The sequence below is a fragment of the Oncorhynchus mykiss genome, chromosome 6 (assembly GCF_013265735.2).
Source record: "Oncorhynchus mykiss isolate Arlee chromosome 6, USDA_OmykA_1.1, whole genome shotgun sequence".
Taxonomy (NCBI): domain Eukaryota; kingdom Metazoa; phylum Chordata; class Actinopteri; order Salmoniformes; family Salmonidae; genus Oncorhynchus; species Oncorhynchus mykiss.
In genome coordinates this window covers 99,296,196-99,313,081 of record NC_048570.1, presented here as the reverse complement: position 1 = coordinate 99,313,081, position 16,886 = coordinate 99,296,196, and the positions used below count along the sequence as shown (strand labels likewise).

General features: G+C 44.5%; 1 protein-coding gene across 2 annotated transcripts in view; it reads right to left on the bottom strand.

Moving 5' to 3' along the window:
- Window positions 1–16,886, bottom strand: part of LOC110526853 (nuclear receptor ROR-alpha A) — a 72,964-nt gene that overhangs the window by 1,449 nt on the left and 54,629 nt on the right. The window contains exons 4-9 of one of the 2 annotated variants that reach the window (XM_036981699.1): window positions 16,213–16,629; window positions 10,880–11,001; window positions 10,204–10,336; window positions 8,590–8,697; window positions 6,296–6,406; window positions 6,020–6,132 (exon numbers count right to left, since the gene is read on the bottom strand). In XM_036981699.1, coding sequence (XP_036837594.1) covers window positions 6,020–6,132; window positions 6,296–6,406; window positions 8,590–8,697; window positions 10,204–10,336; window positions 10,880–11,001; window positions 16,213–16,629 — 1,004 coding nt within the window. The remainder of the gene's footprint in view (window positions 1–6,019; window positions 6,133–6,295; window positions 6,407–8,589; window positions 8,698–10,203; window positions 10,337–10,879; window positions 11,002–16,212; window positions 16,630–16,886) is intronic. The other variant, XM_036981700.1, reaches the window with a different exon arrangement.

The following is a 16,886-nucleotide window of genomic DNA, read 5'->3' as shown; positions in this document are numbered from 1 at the left end:
AGATATATTTCATGCCTTACCTTTGAAGATCTTCCTCTGTTGGCACTCCAATATGTCCCATAAACATCACAAATGGTCATTTTTGTTCGATTGATTCCGTCAATTTTTATCCAAAATGTCCATTTATTTGGCGCGTTTGATTCAGAAAAACACGCGCGACATGACTACAAAAATATCTCAAAAGTTACCTGTAATCTTTTCAAACAACTTTCCTGATACAACTTTAGGTATTTTTTTTATCGTAAATAATCGATACAATTTAAGACGTGATAAACTGTATCCTCCATACGGGAGGAAAACAAAGGGGAGCTTTTCAGGTCAGCGCCTCTAACAAAGAGTACACTTCCCTCTACCCTCGTTCTGAACAGTGCTACTTCTTCATTTCTCAAAGGGAAAACTTCAACCAATTTCTAAAGACTGTTGACATCCAGTGGAAGCGATAGGAACTGCAAGCCTGCCCCTTAGAAATATGAAAACCCATTGAAAAAGAGAGTGACCTCAAAAGAAAAGAAAAGAAGAAGATTGAAATGAAAGAAAATTGTAATACTTTGTCCTTGGGGTTTCGCCTGCCAAATAAGTTCTGTTATACTCACAGACATCATTCAAACAGTTTTAGAAACTTCAGAGTGGTTTCTATCCAAATCTACTAATAATATGCAGATATGCAGTTTCTAGGCCTGAGTAGCAGGCAGTTTACGTTGGACGTGAAAATAGTGCCAACTATCCCAATGAAGTTAGTAAGCACAATGTCTTGAGTACAAGCCAAATTGGATTTATACCAAAACATCGCACAACTGATCATATTTACACCAAAATAATACCAAAACATCACACGACTGATCATATTTACACCCTACACACCCTGATAGATAAACATGTCCACCAAAATAATACCAAAACATCACACGACTGATCATATTTACACCAAAATAATACCAAAACATCACACGACTGATCATATTTACACCCTACACACCCTGATAGATAAACATGTCCACCAAAATAATACCAAAATATACACTTGCTTTATCGACTTCCAAAAAGCATTTGATTCTATGTGGCATACAGGACAGTTCTACAAAGTTATTGAAAGTGGTGTAGGGGGTAAAACATATGACATAATTAAATCAATGTAAATCAACTGGCAGTATGTGCAGCGTCAAAATAGGCAAGAAAATAACAGAATTCTGTAACCAGGGGCGGGGCTTTCACCAGGGTTGCAATCTGAGCCCTGCACTCTTCAATATTTATATCAATGAATTGGCCACTATTCTAGAAAAATCCTCAGCCCATGATGTTAGTCTCCACAATTCAGAGGTTAAATGCCTACTCTTCGCACATGACCTATGCCTGCTGTTACCCACAGCACATGGCCTACAGCAGAGCGCGCGAGAGAGAGAGAGAGAGAGAGAGAGAGAGAGAGAGAGAGAGAGAGAGAAAGAGAGAGAGAGAGAGGTTATTGAAATTGACAGACAGACAGGACTTTCCCATTTCCCTGAGACCAGGACACTGTCTGAGTGCGTTTCATCAGGAATGATGCTTATGTTATAGTGGTGATGGAACTGAAATCCTGCTGTGAAATCCCACGCCCTGTTCAGTTCAAAACGAGATGTCATCAAGTAGAGTCTACCGAGAGCATACCATTTAGACAATGCATGAACACAGTCCATACAAACAAAGATGCATTCCCAGTAGCTAACAGTACAGTGTTTTAAAAATGTATTTTACCTTCATTTAACTAAGTCAGTTAAGAACAAAATCTTATTTTCAATGACAGCCTAGGAACAGTGGGTTAACTGCCTGTTCAGGGGCAGAACGACAGATTTATACCTTGTCAGCTCGGGGGTTTGAACTTGCAACCTTCCAGTTACTAGTCCAACGCTCTAACCACTAGGCTACCTGCTGTTTACTGGTCCAACACTCTAACCACTAGTCTACCTGCTGGTTACTAGTCCAAAACTATAACCACTAGTCTACCTGCTGGTTACTAGTCCAACACTCTAACCACTAGTCTACCTGCTGGTTACTAGTCCAACACTCTAACCACTAGTTTACCTTCCGGTTTCTAGTCCAACACTCTAACCACTAGTCTACCTGCTGGTTACTAGTCCAACACTCTAACCACTTGGCTACCTGCTGGTTACTGACCCAACGCTCTAACCACTAGGCTACCTGCTAGTTACTAGTCCAACGCTCTAACCACTAGTCTACCTGCTGGTTACTAGTCCAACACTCTAACCACTAGACTACCTTCCGGTTACTAGTCCAACACTCTAACCACTAGTTTACCTTCCAGTTACTAGTCCAACACTCTAACCACTAGTCTACCTGCTGGTTACTAGTCCAACACTCTAACCACTAGTTTACCTTCCGGTTTCTAGTCCAACACTCTAACCACTAGTCTACCTGCTGGTTACTAGTCCAACACTCTAACCACTAGACTACCTTCCGGTTACTAGTCCAACACTCTAACCACTAGGCTACCTGCTGGTTACTATTCCAACGCTCTAACCACTAGGCTACCTGCTGGTTACTAGTCCAACACTCTAACCACTAGGCTACCTGCTGGTTACTAGTCCAACACTCTAACCACTAGTCTACCTGCTGGTTACTAGTCCAACACTCTAACCACTAGGCTACCTGCTGGTTACTGACCCAACGCTCTAACCACTAGGCTACCTGCTAGTTACTAGTCCAACGCTCTAACCACTAGTCTACCTGCTGGTTACTGGCCCAACACTCTAACCACTAGACTACCTGCTGGTTACTAGTCCAACACTCTAACCACTAGACTACCTGCTGGTTACTAGTCCAACACTCTAACCACTAGGCTACCTGCTGGTTACTGACCCAGCGCTCTAACCACTAGACTACCTGCTGGTTACTAACCAACACTCTAACCACTAGGCTACCTGCTGGTTACTAGTCCAACACTCTAACCACTAGACTACCTTCCGGTTACCAGTCCAACGCTCTAACCACTAGTCTACCTGCTGGTTACTAGTCCAACGCTCTAACCACTAGTCTACCTGCTGGTTACTAGTCCAACACTCTAACCACTAGTCTACCTTCCGGTTACTAGTCCAACACTATAACCAATAGGCTACCTGCTGGTTACTAGTCCAAAACTAACCACTAGTCTACCTGCTGGTTACTGACCCAACACTCTAACCACTAGGCTACCTGCTGGTTACTAGTCCAACACTCTAACCACTAGTTTACCTTCCGGTTTCTAGTCCAACACTCTAACCACTAGTCTACCTGCTGGTTACTAGTCCAACACTCTAACCACTAGACTACCTTCCGGTTACTAGTCCAACACTCTAACCACTAGTCTACCTGCTGGTTACTGACCCAGAGCTCTAACCACTAGTCTACCTTCCGGTTACTAGTCCAACGCTCTAACCACTAGGATACCCTGTAAAGCAGAGTTGGGCTCAATTTCATTGTCATTTCAGAAAGGGAATTTCCAATTCTCTTCAATTAGGAAAATGTGGAATTGGGATTACCTTCTGCATGGACTGGAATTGAAAAGGAAATTGACCCCAATCCTGGTGTATAGCAATTGCATATATTGTATGTACGTGTGGGTGTGTGTTATTTATTTTGCTCCTTTGCACCCCATTATTTTTATTTCTACTTTGCACATTCTTCCACTGCAAATCTACCATTCCAGTGTTTTACTTGCTATATTGTATTTACTTTGCCACCATGGCCTTTTTTTGTTGCCTTTACCTCCCTTATCTCACCTCATTTGCTCACATTGTATATAGACTTGTTTCTACTGTATTATTGACTGTATGTTTGTTTTACTCCATGTGTAACTCTGTGTCGTTGTATGTGTTGAACTGCTTTGCTTTATCTTGGCCAGGTCGCAATTGTAAATGAGAACTTGTTCTCAACTTGCCTACCTGGTTAAATAAAGGTGATCTGGTCTACCTGGTTAAATAAAGGTGATCTGGTCTACCTGGTTAAATAAAGGTGATCTGGTCTACCTGGTTAAATAAAGGTGATCTGGTCTACCTGCTTAAATAAAGGTGATCTGGTCTACCTGGTTAAATAAAGGTGATCTGGTCTACCTGGTTAAATAAAGGTGATCTGGTCTACCTGGTTAAATGAAGGTGATCTGGTCTACCTGGTTAAATAAAGGTGATCTGGTCTACCTGGTTAAATAAAGGTGATCTGGTCTACCTGGTTAAATAAAGGTGATCTGGTCTACCTGGTTAAATAAAGGTGATCTGGTCTACCTGGTTAAATAAAGGTGATCTGGTCTACCTGGTTAAATAAAGGTGATCTGGTCTACCTGGTTAAATAAAGGTGATCTGGTCTACCTGGTTAAATAAAGGTGATCTGGTCTACCTGGTTAAATAAATGTGATCTGGTCTACCTGGTTAAATAAAGGTGATCTGGTCTACCTGGTTAAATAAAGGTGATCTGGTCTACCTGGTTAAATAAAGGTGATCTGGTCTACCTGGTTAAATAAAGGTGATCTGGTCTACCTGGTTAAATAAAGGTGATCTGGTCTACCTGGTTAAATAAAGGTGATCTGGTCTACCTGGTTAAATAAAGGTGATCTGGTCTACCTGGTTAAATAAAGGTGATCTGGTCTACCTGGTTAAATAAAGGTGATCTGGTCTACCTGGTTAAATAAAGGTGATCTGGTCTACCTGGTTAAATAAAGGTGATCTGGTCTACCTGGTTAAATAAAGGTGATCTGGTCTACCTGGTTAAATAAAGGTGATCTGGTCTACCTGGTTAAATAAAGGTGATCTGGTCTACCTGGTTAAATAAAGGTGATCTGGTCTACCTGGTTAAATAAAGGTGATCTGGTCTACCTGGTTAAATAAAGGGGATCTGGTCTACCTGGTTAAATAAAGGTGATCTGGTCTACCTGGTTAAATAAAGGTGATCTGGTCTACCTGGTTAAATAAAGGTGATCTGGTCTACCTGGTTAAATAAAGGTGATCTGGTCTACCTGGTTAAATAAAGGTGATCTGGTCTACCTGGTTAAATAAAGGTGATCTGGTCTACCCGGTTAAATAAAGGTGATCTGGTCTACCTGGTTAAATAAAGGTGAACTGGTCTACCTGGTTAAATAAAGGTGATCTGGTCTACCTGCTTAAATAAAGGTGATCTGGTCTACCTGGTTAAATAAAGGTGATCTGGTCTACCTGGTTAAATAAAGGTGATCTGGTCTACCTGGTTAAATAAAGGTGAACTGGTCTACCTGGTTAAATAAAGGTGATCTGGTCTACCTGGTTAAATAAAGGTGAACTGGTCTACCTGGTTAAATAAAGGTGATCTGGTCTACCTGGTTAAATAAAGGTGATCTGGTCTACCTGGTTAAATAAAGGTGATCTGGTCTACCCGGTTAAATAAAGGTGATCTGGTCTACCTGGTTAAATAAAGGTGATCTGGTCTACCTGGTTAAATAAAGGTGATCTGGTCTACCCGGTTAAATAAAGGTGATCTGGTCTACCTGGTTAAATAAAGGTGATCTGGTCTACCTGGTTAAATAAAGGTGATCTGGTCTACCTGGTTAAATAAAGGTGATCTGGTCTACCTGGTTAAATAAAGGTGATCTGGTCTACCTGCTTAAATAAAGGTGATCTGGTCTACCTGGTTAAATAAAGGTGATCTGGTCTACCTGGTTAAATAAAGGTGATCTGGTCTACCTGGTTAAATAAAGGTGATCTGGTCTACCTGCTTAAATAAAGGTGATCTGGTCTACCTGCTTAAATAAAGGTGATCTGGTCTACCTGGTTAAATAAAGGTGATCTGGTCTACCTGGTTAAATAAAGGTGATCTGGTCTACCTGGTTAAATAAAGGTGATCTGGTCTACCTGGTTAAATAAAGGTGATCTGGTCTACCTGGTTAAATAAAGGTGATCTGGTCTACCTGCTTAAATAAAGGTGATCTGGTCTACCTGCTTAAATAAAGGTGATCTGGTCTACCTGGTTAAATAAAGGTGATCTGGTCTACCTGGTTAAATAAATAAATAAATAAATAAATAAATACCTTTGTGAGAACCACGTCCTCTCTGCCGTTCTTCTGAAGGACATGTTGGAGAGCCAGCTGGATCTTCTGTTGCAGCTTCTCTACCTTCACCTTCTCCTGAAGCCACGTCCGATCTACACGCACCATTAGTTACACGTTGCAGCGTTGTATGAATAATAACACCCAGAGATGCTCTCGGACTGCCACAAGGGGGAATAGCTGTGTGTGTGTGTTATGTGATTGTAGAAGATATGTGCTCGCAACGTTGCGTCGTGAACGTGACAGCATCGTGCCTACCTGCAGACATCAGGACGTACGCGGAGAAGAGAGCGATCTCCTCCTCAGAGAGATGGATGACAGACATACTCTTCCCAAACTCAAAGACTAAGCGAATCAGATCGTCACAACCTGTCAGACACACAGAGAGACAGGAGTAGTTATGTGGGTCAGAACAACACAGTCTGTCAGACACACAGAGAGAGAGGAGTAGTTATGTGGGTCAGAACAACACAGTCTGTCAGACACACAGAGAGACAGGAGTAGTTATGTGGGTCAGAACATCACAGTCTGTCAGACACACAGAGAGAGAGACAGGAGTAGGTATGTGGGTCAGAACAACACAGTCTGTCAGACACACAGAGAGAGAGAGAGGAGTAGTTATGTGGGTCAGAACATCACAGTCTGTCAGACACACAGAGAGAGACAGGAGTAGGTATGTGGGTCAGAACAACACAGTCTGTCAGACACACAGAGAGACAGGAGTAGTTATGTGGGTCAGAACAACACAGTCTGTCAGACACACAGAGAGACAGGAGTAGTTATGTGGGTCAGAACAACACAGTCTGTCAGACACACAGAGAGACAGGAGTAGTTATGTGGGTCAGAACATCACAGTCTGTCAGACACACAGAGAGACAGGAGTAGTTATGTGGGTCAGAACATCACAGTCTGTCAGACACACAGAGAGACAGGAGTAGTTATGTGGGTCAGAACAACACAGTCTGTCAGACACACAGAGAGACAGGAGTAGTTATGTGGGTCAGAACATCACAGTCTGTCAGACACACAGAGAGAGAGACAGGAGTAGGTATGTGGGTCAGAACAACACAGTCTGTCAGACACACAGAGAGAGAGAGAGGAGTAGTTATGTGGGTCAGAACATCACAGTCTGTCAGACACACAGAGAGAGACAGGAGTAGTTATGTGGGTCAGAACAACACAGTCTGTCAGACACACAGAGAGACAGGAGTAGTTATGTGTCAAATATCACAACAACACAGGACACAGAGCAGGACATCGGGATCTGAACAGACGTCACCTGACATGCATTGCTTTGGAGTTCAGTCAGTCCAGTCCATATCCTAGTGGCCCAGCCATTCAGTCAGTCCAGTCCATATCCTAGTGGCCCAGCCATTCAGTCAGTCCAGTCCATATCCTAGTGGCCCAGCCATTCAGTCAGTCCAGTCCATATCCTAGTGGCCCAGCCATTCAGTCAGTCCAGTCCATATCCTAGTGGCCCAGCCATTCAGTCAGTCCAGTCCATATCCTAGTGGCCCAGCCATTCAGTCAGTCCAGTCCATATCCTAGTGGCCCAGCCATTCAGTCAGTCCAGTCCATACCCTAGTGGCCCAGCCATTCAGTCAGAGGGGGTCCATTCAGCCATTCAGTCAGTCCAGTCCATATCCTAGTGGACCAGCCATTCAGTCAGAGGGGGTCCATTCAGCCATTCAGTCAGTCCAGTCCATACCCTAGTGGCCCCGCCATTCAGTCAGTCCAGTCCATACCCTAGTGGCCCAGCCATTCAGTCAGTCCAGTCCATACCCTAGTGGCCCCGTCATTCAGTCAGTCCAGTCCAAACCCTAGTGGCCGAGCCATTCAGTCAGAGGGGGTCCATTCAGCCATTCAGTCAGTCCAGTCCATACCCTAGTGGCCCCGTCATTCAGTCAGTCCAGTCCATATCCTAGTGGACCAGCCATTCAGTCAGAGGGGGTCCATTCAGCCATTCAGTCAGTCCAGTCCATACCCTAGTGGCCCCGTCATTCAGTCAGTCCAGTCCAAACCCTAGTGGCCGAGCCATTCAGTCAGAGGGGGTCCATTCAGCCATTCAGTCAGTCCAGTCCATACCCTAGTGGCCCAGCCATTCAGTCAGAGGGGGTCCATTCAGCCATTCAGTCAGTCCAGTCCATACCCTAGTGGCCGAGCCATTCAGTCAGAGGGGGTCCATTCAGCCATTCAGTCAGTCCAGTCCATACCCTAGTGGCCCAGCCATTCAGTCAGAGGGGGTCCATTCAGCCATTCAGTCAGTCCAGTCCATACCCTAGTGGCCCAGCCATTCAGTCAGAGGGGGTCCATTTAGCCATTCAGTCAGTCCAGTCCATACCCTAGTGGCCGAGCCATTCAGTCAGAGGGGGTCCAAAACAGTCCCCAATACCAACAAACAACTTCCTCTCCTATTAAATCAATGGTTCTGAAACAGCTGAACCTCAACCACAGATTGAAGGGGATGAACGTGATTCGCTGGGTTGTATTCTGACGTACCTAATGCTTTGAAAGGGGATGAACGTGATTCGCTGGGTTGTATTCTGACTTACCCAACGCTTTGAAGACGTCGGTCCCAGCGTACTTCCCATCAAAGTAGACGGTGCTGTTCTGAGAGTCAAAGGCACGACACATCCTGATGAACACCACCTCAAGAGACCCTGAGGAGAGACGACGACAACACAACCGTCACTACAGAGAGACGACGACAACACAAACGTCACTACAGAGAGACGACAACAACACAACCATCACTACAGAGAGACGACAACAACACAACCATCACTACAGGTCAGAGACGACAACAACACAACCATCACTACAGAGAGACAACAACAACACAACCATCACTACAGAGAGACGACAACAAAACAACCGTCACTACAGAGAGACGACAAAAACACAACCATCACTACAGGTCAGAGAGACAACAACACAACCATCACTACAGGTCAGAGAGACAACAACACAACCATCACTACAGGTCAGAGAGACAACAACAACCATCACTACTGGTCAGAGAGACAACATAACACAACCATCACTACAGGTCAGAGAGACAACAACAACACAACCATCACTACTTGTCAGAGAGACAACATAACACAACCATCACTACTGGTCAGAGAGACAACAACAACACAACCATCACTACAGGTCAGAGAGACAACAACAACCATCACTACTGGTCAGAGAGACAACATAACACAACCATCACTACAGGTCAGAAAGACAACAACAACACAACCATCACTACAGGTCAGAGAGACAACATAACACAACCATCACTACTGGTCAGAGAGACAACAACAACACAACCATCACTACTGGTCAGAGAGACAACATAACACAACCATCACTACAGGTCAGAGAGACAACAACAACCATCACTACTGGTCAGAGAGACAACATAACACAACCATCACTACAGGTCAGAGAGACAACAACAACAACAAAACCATCACTACAGGTCAGAGAGACAATAACAACACAACCATCACTACAGGTCAGAAAGACAACAACAACACAACCATCACTACAGGTCAGAGAGACAACAACAACCATCACTACTGGTCAGAGAGACAACATAACACAACCATCACTACAGGTCAGAGAGACAATAACAACACAACCATCACTACAGGTCAGAGAGACAACATAACATTGGGGGTTTCTTATACCAGTAGACAGTAGATAGATTGGGGGTTTCTTATATAAGTAGACAGTAGATAGATTGGGGGTTTCTTATATAAGTAGACAGGACATAGATTGGGGGTTTCTTATACCAGTAGACTGTAGATAGATTGGGGGTTTCTTATATAAGTAGACAAGACATAGATTGGGGGTTTCTTATGTAAGTAGACAGTAGATAGATTGGGGGTTTCTTATATAAGTAGACAGGACATAGATCGGGGGTTTCTTATACCAGTAGACAGTAGATAGATTGGGGGTTTCTTATATAAGTAGACAGGACATAGATCGGGGGTTTCTTATACCAGTAGACAGTAGATAGATTGGGGGTTTCTTATGTAAGTAGACAGGACATAGATTGGGGGTTTCTTATGTAAGTAGACAGGACATAGATTGGGGGTTTCTTATATAAGTAGACAGGACATAGATTGGGGGTTGATCATTGTGATGTCGAGACATTCCATCATCTTGTCTACCTGCTTTGAGCAACACTATCTGGTCGTTCTGACAGAGCTCCATGAAGCCGTCGATGCGTTTGGCGAACTCCACCACGTACTGGATGGCCTCCGTTATCTTGATGGCACACAGCTGCCACATCACCTCCTCCGGCTGACATAAACAACAACATTATTAAAAGAGGCATAATTGTTGATGCTAGTATCAGAGAGAGAGAGAGAGAGAGAGAGAGAGAGAGAGAGAGAGAGTGAGAGAGAGAGAGAGAGAGAGAGAGAGAGAGAGAGTGACAGAGAGAGAGAGAGACAGAGAGAGACAGAGAGAGAGCGAGAGACAGAGAGAGAAAGGAGAAGGAAGAGGGGGGTGACAAAGGACTATGAGGGGAGGGGAACAAAAGTAGTGTACTAGGTAGTGTACTAGGTAGTGTGTAGTGTACTAGGTAGTGTAATAGAGGTAGTGTGTAGTGTGCTAGGTAGTGTACTAGGTAGTGTACTAGGTAGTGTGTAGTGTACTAGGTAGTGTCCTAGGTAGTGTGTAGTGTACTAGGTAGTGTACTAGGTAGTGTGTAGTGTACTAGGTAGTGTACTAGGTAGTGTGTAGTGTCCTAGGTAGTGTGTAGTGTACTAGGTAGTGTACTAGGTAGTGTGTAGTGTACTAGATAGTGTACTAGGCAGTGTACTAGGTAGTGTGTATTGTTACCTTCGTCTGGTAGGTCTCTATCTCCTCCTGGAGGAAGGCCTGCCAGGTCATGCTCTGTAGCTCCTCCCTCAGGTACTGACACGTCTCCTGGTGGGACTTGGAGATGTTCTGGCCTAGGTGTTCTACAGGAGAGAGCAGCAGGACAACGTCAAGAGCTGGACCACGATTGGTCCAGGACAACGTCAAGAGCTGGACCACGATTGGTCCAGGACAACGTCAAGAGCTGGACCACGATTGGTCCAGGACAACGTCAAGAGCTGGACCACGATTGGTCTAGGACAACGTCAAGAGCTGGACCACGATTGGTCCAGGACAAGGTCAAGAGCAGGACCACGATTGGTCCAGGACAAGGTCAAGAGCTGGACCACGATTGGTCCAGGACAAGGTCAAGAGCTGGACCATGATTGGTCCAGGACAAGGTCAAGAGCTGAACCACGATTGGTCAAGGACAACATCAAGAGCTGGACCACGACTGGTCAAGGACAACATCAAGAGCTGGACCACGATTGGTCCAGGACAAGGTCAAGAGCTGGACCACGATTGGTCCAGGACAAGGTCAAGAGCTGAACCACGATTGGTCAAGGACAACATCAAGAGCTGGACCACGATTGGTCAAGGACAACATCAAGAGCTGGACCACGATTGGTCCAGGACAACGTCAAGAGCTGAACCACGATTGGTCAAGGACAACATCAAGAGCTGGATGGACCACAGTGGAATCCTTTTCACATTATGGTGCCGACTGAACTATACTGAATGGTCTGTTTTTTGTGTGTTTTTTTTACATTGTTCTTTCCAGCACATTTGGGTTTGGCTTTTCTTGGCTCTGCCCAGTAGTGGGAAAAGGGTAGAATATGGGTCAGCATTTAGGCAGAGCTCACATGTGTAACAACACAGCAACATTGTTTCCATAAAGGGAAATTCTTCCAACCCTACTGTTCTGCTATTCTATACTGTTAGAGGTGGTTGATCATCTCTAACCATGACCCAGACAGTATTTTACTATTCTGTCATGACCCAGACAGTATTTTACTATTCTGGTATTGACCCAGACAGTATTTTACTATTCTGTCATGACCCAGACAGTATTTTACTATTCTGGTATTGACCCAGACAGTATTATACTATTCTGGTATTGACCCAGACAGTATTTTACTATTCTGGTATTGACCCAGACAGTATTTTACTATTCTGGTATTGACCCAGATAGTATTATACTATTCTGGTATTGACCCAGACAGTATTTTACTATTCTGTCATGACCCAGACAGTATTTTACTATTCTGGTATTGACCCAGACAGTATTTTACTATTCTGTCATGACCCAGACAGTATTTTACTATTCTGGTATTGACCCAGACAGTATTTTACTATTCTGGTATTGACCCAGACAGTATTTTACCATTCTGGTATTGACCCAGACAGTATTTTACTATTCTGGTATTGACCCAGACAGTATTTTACTATTCTGGTATTGACCCAGATAGTATTTTACTATTCTGGTATTGACTCAGACAGTATTTTACTATTCTGTCATGACCCAGACAGTATTTTACTATTCTGGTATTGACCCAGACAGTATTGTACTATTCTGGTATTGACCCAGACAGTATTTTACTATTCTGGTATTGACCCAGACAGTATTTTACTATTCTGGTATTGACCCAGACAGTATTTTACTATTCTGGTATTGACCCAGACAGTATTTTACTATTCTGGTATTGACCCAGACAGTATTTTACTATTCTGGTATTGACACAGACAGTATTTTACTATTCTGGTATTGACCCAGACAGTATTTTACTATTCTGGTATTGACCCAGACAGTAGTTTACTATTCTGGTATTGACCCAGACAGTATTTTACTATTCTGGTATTGACCCAGACAGTATTTTACTATTCTGGTATTGACCCAGACAGTATTATACTATTCTGGTATTGACCCAGACAGTATTTTACTATTCTGGTATGACCCAGACAGTATTTTACTATTCTGTCATGACCCAGACAGTATTTTACTATTCTGGTATTGACCCAGACAGTATTTTACCATTCTGGTATTGACCCAGACAGTATTTTACTATTCTGGTATTGACCCAGACAGTATTTTACTATTCTGGTATTGACCCAGACAGTATTTTACTATTCTGGTATTGACCCAGACAGTATTTTACTATTCTGGTATTGACCCAGACAGTATTTTACTATTCTGGTATTGACCCAGACAGTATTTTACTATGCTGGTATTGACCCAGACAGTATTTTACTATTCTGTCATGACCCAGACAGTATTTTACTATTCTGGTATTGACCCAGACAGTATTGTACTATTCTGGTATTGACCCAGACAGTATTTTACTATTCTGGTATGACCCAGACAGTATTTTACTATTCTGGTATTGACCCAGACAGTATTTTACTATTCTGGTATTGACCCAGACAGTATTTTACTATTCTGGTATTGACCCAGACAGTATTTTACTATTCTGGTATTGACACAGACAGTATTTTACTATTCTGGTATTGACCCAGACAGTATTTTACTATTCTGGTATTGACCCAGACAGTATTTTACTATTCTGGTATTGACCCAGACAGTATTATACTATTCTGGTATTGACCCAGACAGTATTTTACTATTCTGGTATTGACCCAGACAGTATTTTACTATTTTGGTATTGACCCAGACAGTATTATACTATTCTGGTATTGACCCAGACAGTATTTTACTATTCTGGTATTGACCCAGACAGTATTTTACTATTCTGGTATTGACCCAGACAGTATTATACTATTCTGGTATTGACCCAGACAGTATTTTACTATTCTGGTATGACCCAGACAGTATTTTACTATTCTGTCATGACCCAGACAGTATTTTACTATTCTGGTATTGACCCAGACAGTATTTTACCATTCTGGTATTGACCCAGACAGTATTTTACCATTCTGTCATGACCCAGACAGTATTTTACCATTCTGGTATTGACCCAGACAGTATTTTACCATTCTGTCATGACCCAGACAGTATTTTACTATTCTGTCATGACCCAGACAGTACTTTACTATTCTGGTATTGACCCAGACAGTATTTAACTATTCTGGTATTGACCCAGACAGTATTTTACTATTCTGGTATTGACCCAGACAGTATTATACTATTCTGGTATTGACCCAGACAGTATTTTACTATTCTGGTATGACCCAGACAGTATTTTACTATTCTGTCATGACCCAGACAGTATTTTACTATTCTGGTATTGACCCAGACAGTATTTTACCATTCTGGTATTGACCCAGACAGTATTTTACCATTCTGTCATGACCCAGACAGTATTTTACCATTCTGGTATTGACCCAGACAGTATTTTACCATTCTGTCATGACCCAGACAGTATTTTACTATTCTGTCATGACCCAGACAGTACTTTACTATTCTGGTATTGACCCAGACAGTATTTAACTATTCTGGTATTGACCCAGACAGTATTTTACTATTCTGGTATTGACCCAGACAGTATTTTACCATTCTGTCATGACCCAGACAGTATTTGGTTAAATAAAGGTGAAATAAATGAAAAAAAGGTGAAATAAAAAAAGAAAATTACCATTCTGTCCACTATGTTGGTGCTGGTTGATCTACAATAGAGAATACTACATATGTTCATACAATCATTTACCATAAAAGAAAGGGACATATCTCCCACAGTGAAGGGGAAGAGGATACAATGAGAAATACTTTTGTTTAAAGAAGAACATCACTTCCTGGGAGCTCAAGGGAGAGTAAATAACTGATTTCCCTGAACATGTGCCCCCTTGGTTCCCAATAGGAGCTAATTAACACAATGCTAATTAACCAGACAATGTTCTAATGAGCTCTGAAGATGAGTTTGCAGCCTCCTGCTATTTTAAACCACCTTTGTTTTGCCCCACGGTTGTGCTCTCTGTTCGCTCCATCCTTTCTCTTTCTTTACCTCTCTATATTCCTCTCTCGTTCTTCTTGTTCTCTCCCTCTTTACCCCTCCCTGCCTCCCCCATCCCACATCTTACCTCGTCCCTTCCCTTCCTCCCTCCCTCCCCCATCCTACACCTTTCCTCCCTCTCGCCCCCCTCCCATCCTACACCTTACCTCATCCCTCCCTGCCTCCCCCATCCCATCCCAAACCTTACCTCATCCTTTCCCTCCCTCCCTCCCTCCCTCCCTCCCTCCCTCCCTCCCTCCCTCCCTCCCAAACCTTACCTCATCCTTTCCCTCCCTCCCTCCCTCCCTCCCTCACCTTACCTCATCCTTTCCCTCCCTCCCTCCCTCCCTCCCTCCCTCCCTCCCTCCCTCCCTCCCTCCCAAACCTTACCTCATCCTTTCCCTACCTACCTCCCTCCCTCCCTCCCAAACCTTACCTCATCCCTTCCCTTAGTGCCTCTCTCCCTCCCCCTCCCCCATCCCAATTCTTAACTCATCCCTTCCTGCCTCCCCCCCTTCCCCCTCCATCATCCGAAACCTTACCTCATCCCTTCCTGCCTCCCTCATCCCAAACCTTACCTCATCCCTTCCCTTAGTGCCTCCCTCCCTCCCTCCCCCATCCCAAACCTTACCTCATCCCTTCCCTTAGTGCCTCCCTCCCTCCCCCATCCCAAACCTTACCTCCTCCCTCCCTCCCTCCCTCCCTCCCTCCCCCACCCCAAACCTTACCTCATCCCTTCCTGCCTCTCTCCCTCCCTCATCTAACCCAGCCATGGACGAGGTAGGAGACGTCTCTCCCTTTTCCTCCATAATCCCTCTCTCCACCTCTTCCCCTCTCCATCTTTTTCCCCTCCTCCCTCCCTCCCTCCCTCCCCCATCCCAAACCTTACCTCATCCCTTCCTGCCTCTCTCCCTCCCTCATCTAACCCAGCCATGGACGAGGTAGGAGACGTCTCTCCCTTTTCCTCCATAATCCCTCTCTCCACCTCTTCCCCTCTCCATCTTTTTCCCCTCCTCCCTCCCTCCCCCATCCCAAACCTTACCTCCTCCCTTCCTGCCTCTCTCCCTCCCTCATCTAACCCAGCCATGGACGAGGTAGGAGACGTCTCTCCCTTTTCCTCCATAATCCCTCTCTCCACCTCTTCCTCTCTCCATCTTTTTCCCCTCCTCCCTCCCTCCCTCCCTCCCCCACCCCAAACCTTACCTCATCCCTTCCTGCCTCTCTCCCTCCCTCATCTAACCCAGCCATGGACGAGGTAGGAGACGTCTCTCCCTTTTGCTCCATAATCCCTCTCTCCACCTCTTCCTCTCTCCCTCTTTTTCCCCTCCTCCCTCCCTCCATCTGTCCCTTAATCCCCCTCTCTCCACTCACCTAGCTCAGCCATAGATACTGTGGGAGACGTCTCTCCGTTGGTGAAGGAACAGTAGGGGAAGAAACCCTGGTTGGAACCATAATCACAAAGAGGCTCCGGTTTTATACCGTTAATATCCAGACCAGACTGATCAGGAGACGGCTGAATGTCCAGGTAGAACCCCCCCACTCCTCCCGAGTCAGAGCCCCCCTTGGAGGCTGGGCCGTTAACCCCCCCAGGGCTGTTTTCCTCCATGTACCCTCCCAGGTCTTCGTGGAGGTCGGTGAGGCCGTAGTGGGGAGAGAGAGGCTCGACCTCCTCCGGGTTCTGGGGATGGTGGTCTCTCTGCAGCTGCTGGGCCTGCTGCAGACGGTGCTTCTGGACCTCAGCATACAGGCTGTCTCTCTGCTTCTTGGACATACGGCCAAACTTCACCGCTGTGGGGACATGGAGAGACATTGCCGAAGGTTATTTAATTGAACAATAGTGTTGTGTGAGAACTTGACCTCTCTGAGGAGGTAAATGAAGACGGACGAAGTGGACTCATAATCCAGTGTGTGTGTGTGTGTGTGTGTGTGTGTGTGTGTGTGTGTGTGTGTGTGTGTGTGTGTGTGTGTGTGTGTGTGTGCATTCATTTTTACAGTATGCCTATGCATCGTGGTTAGTTCCACAAATTATTATTTTATTTTTATTT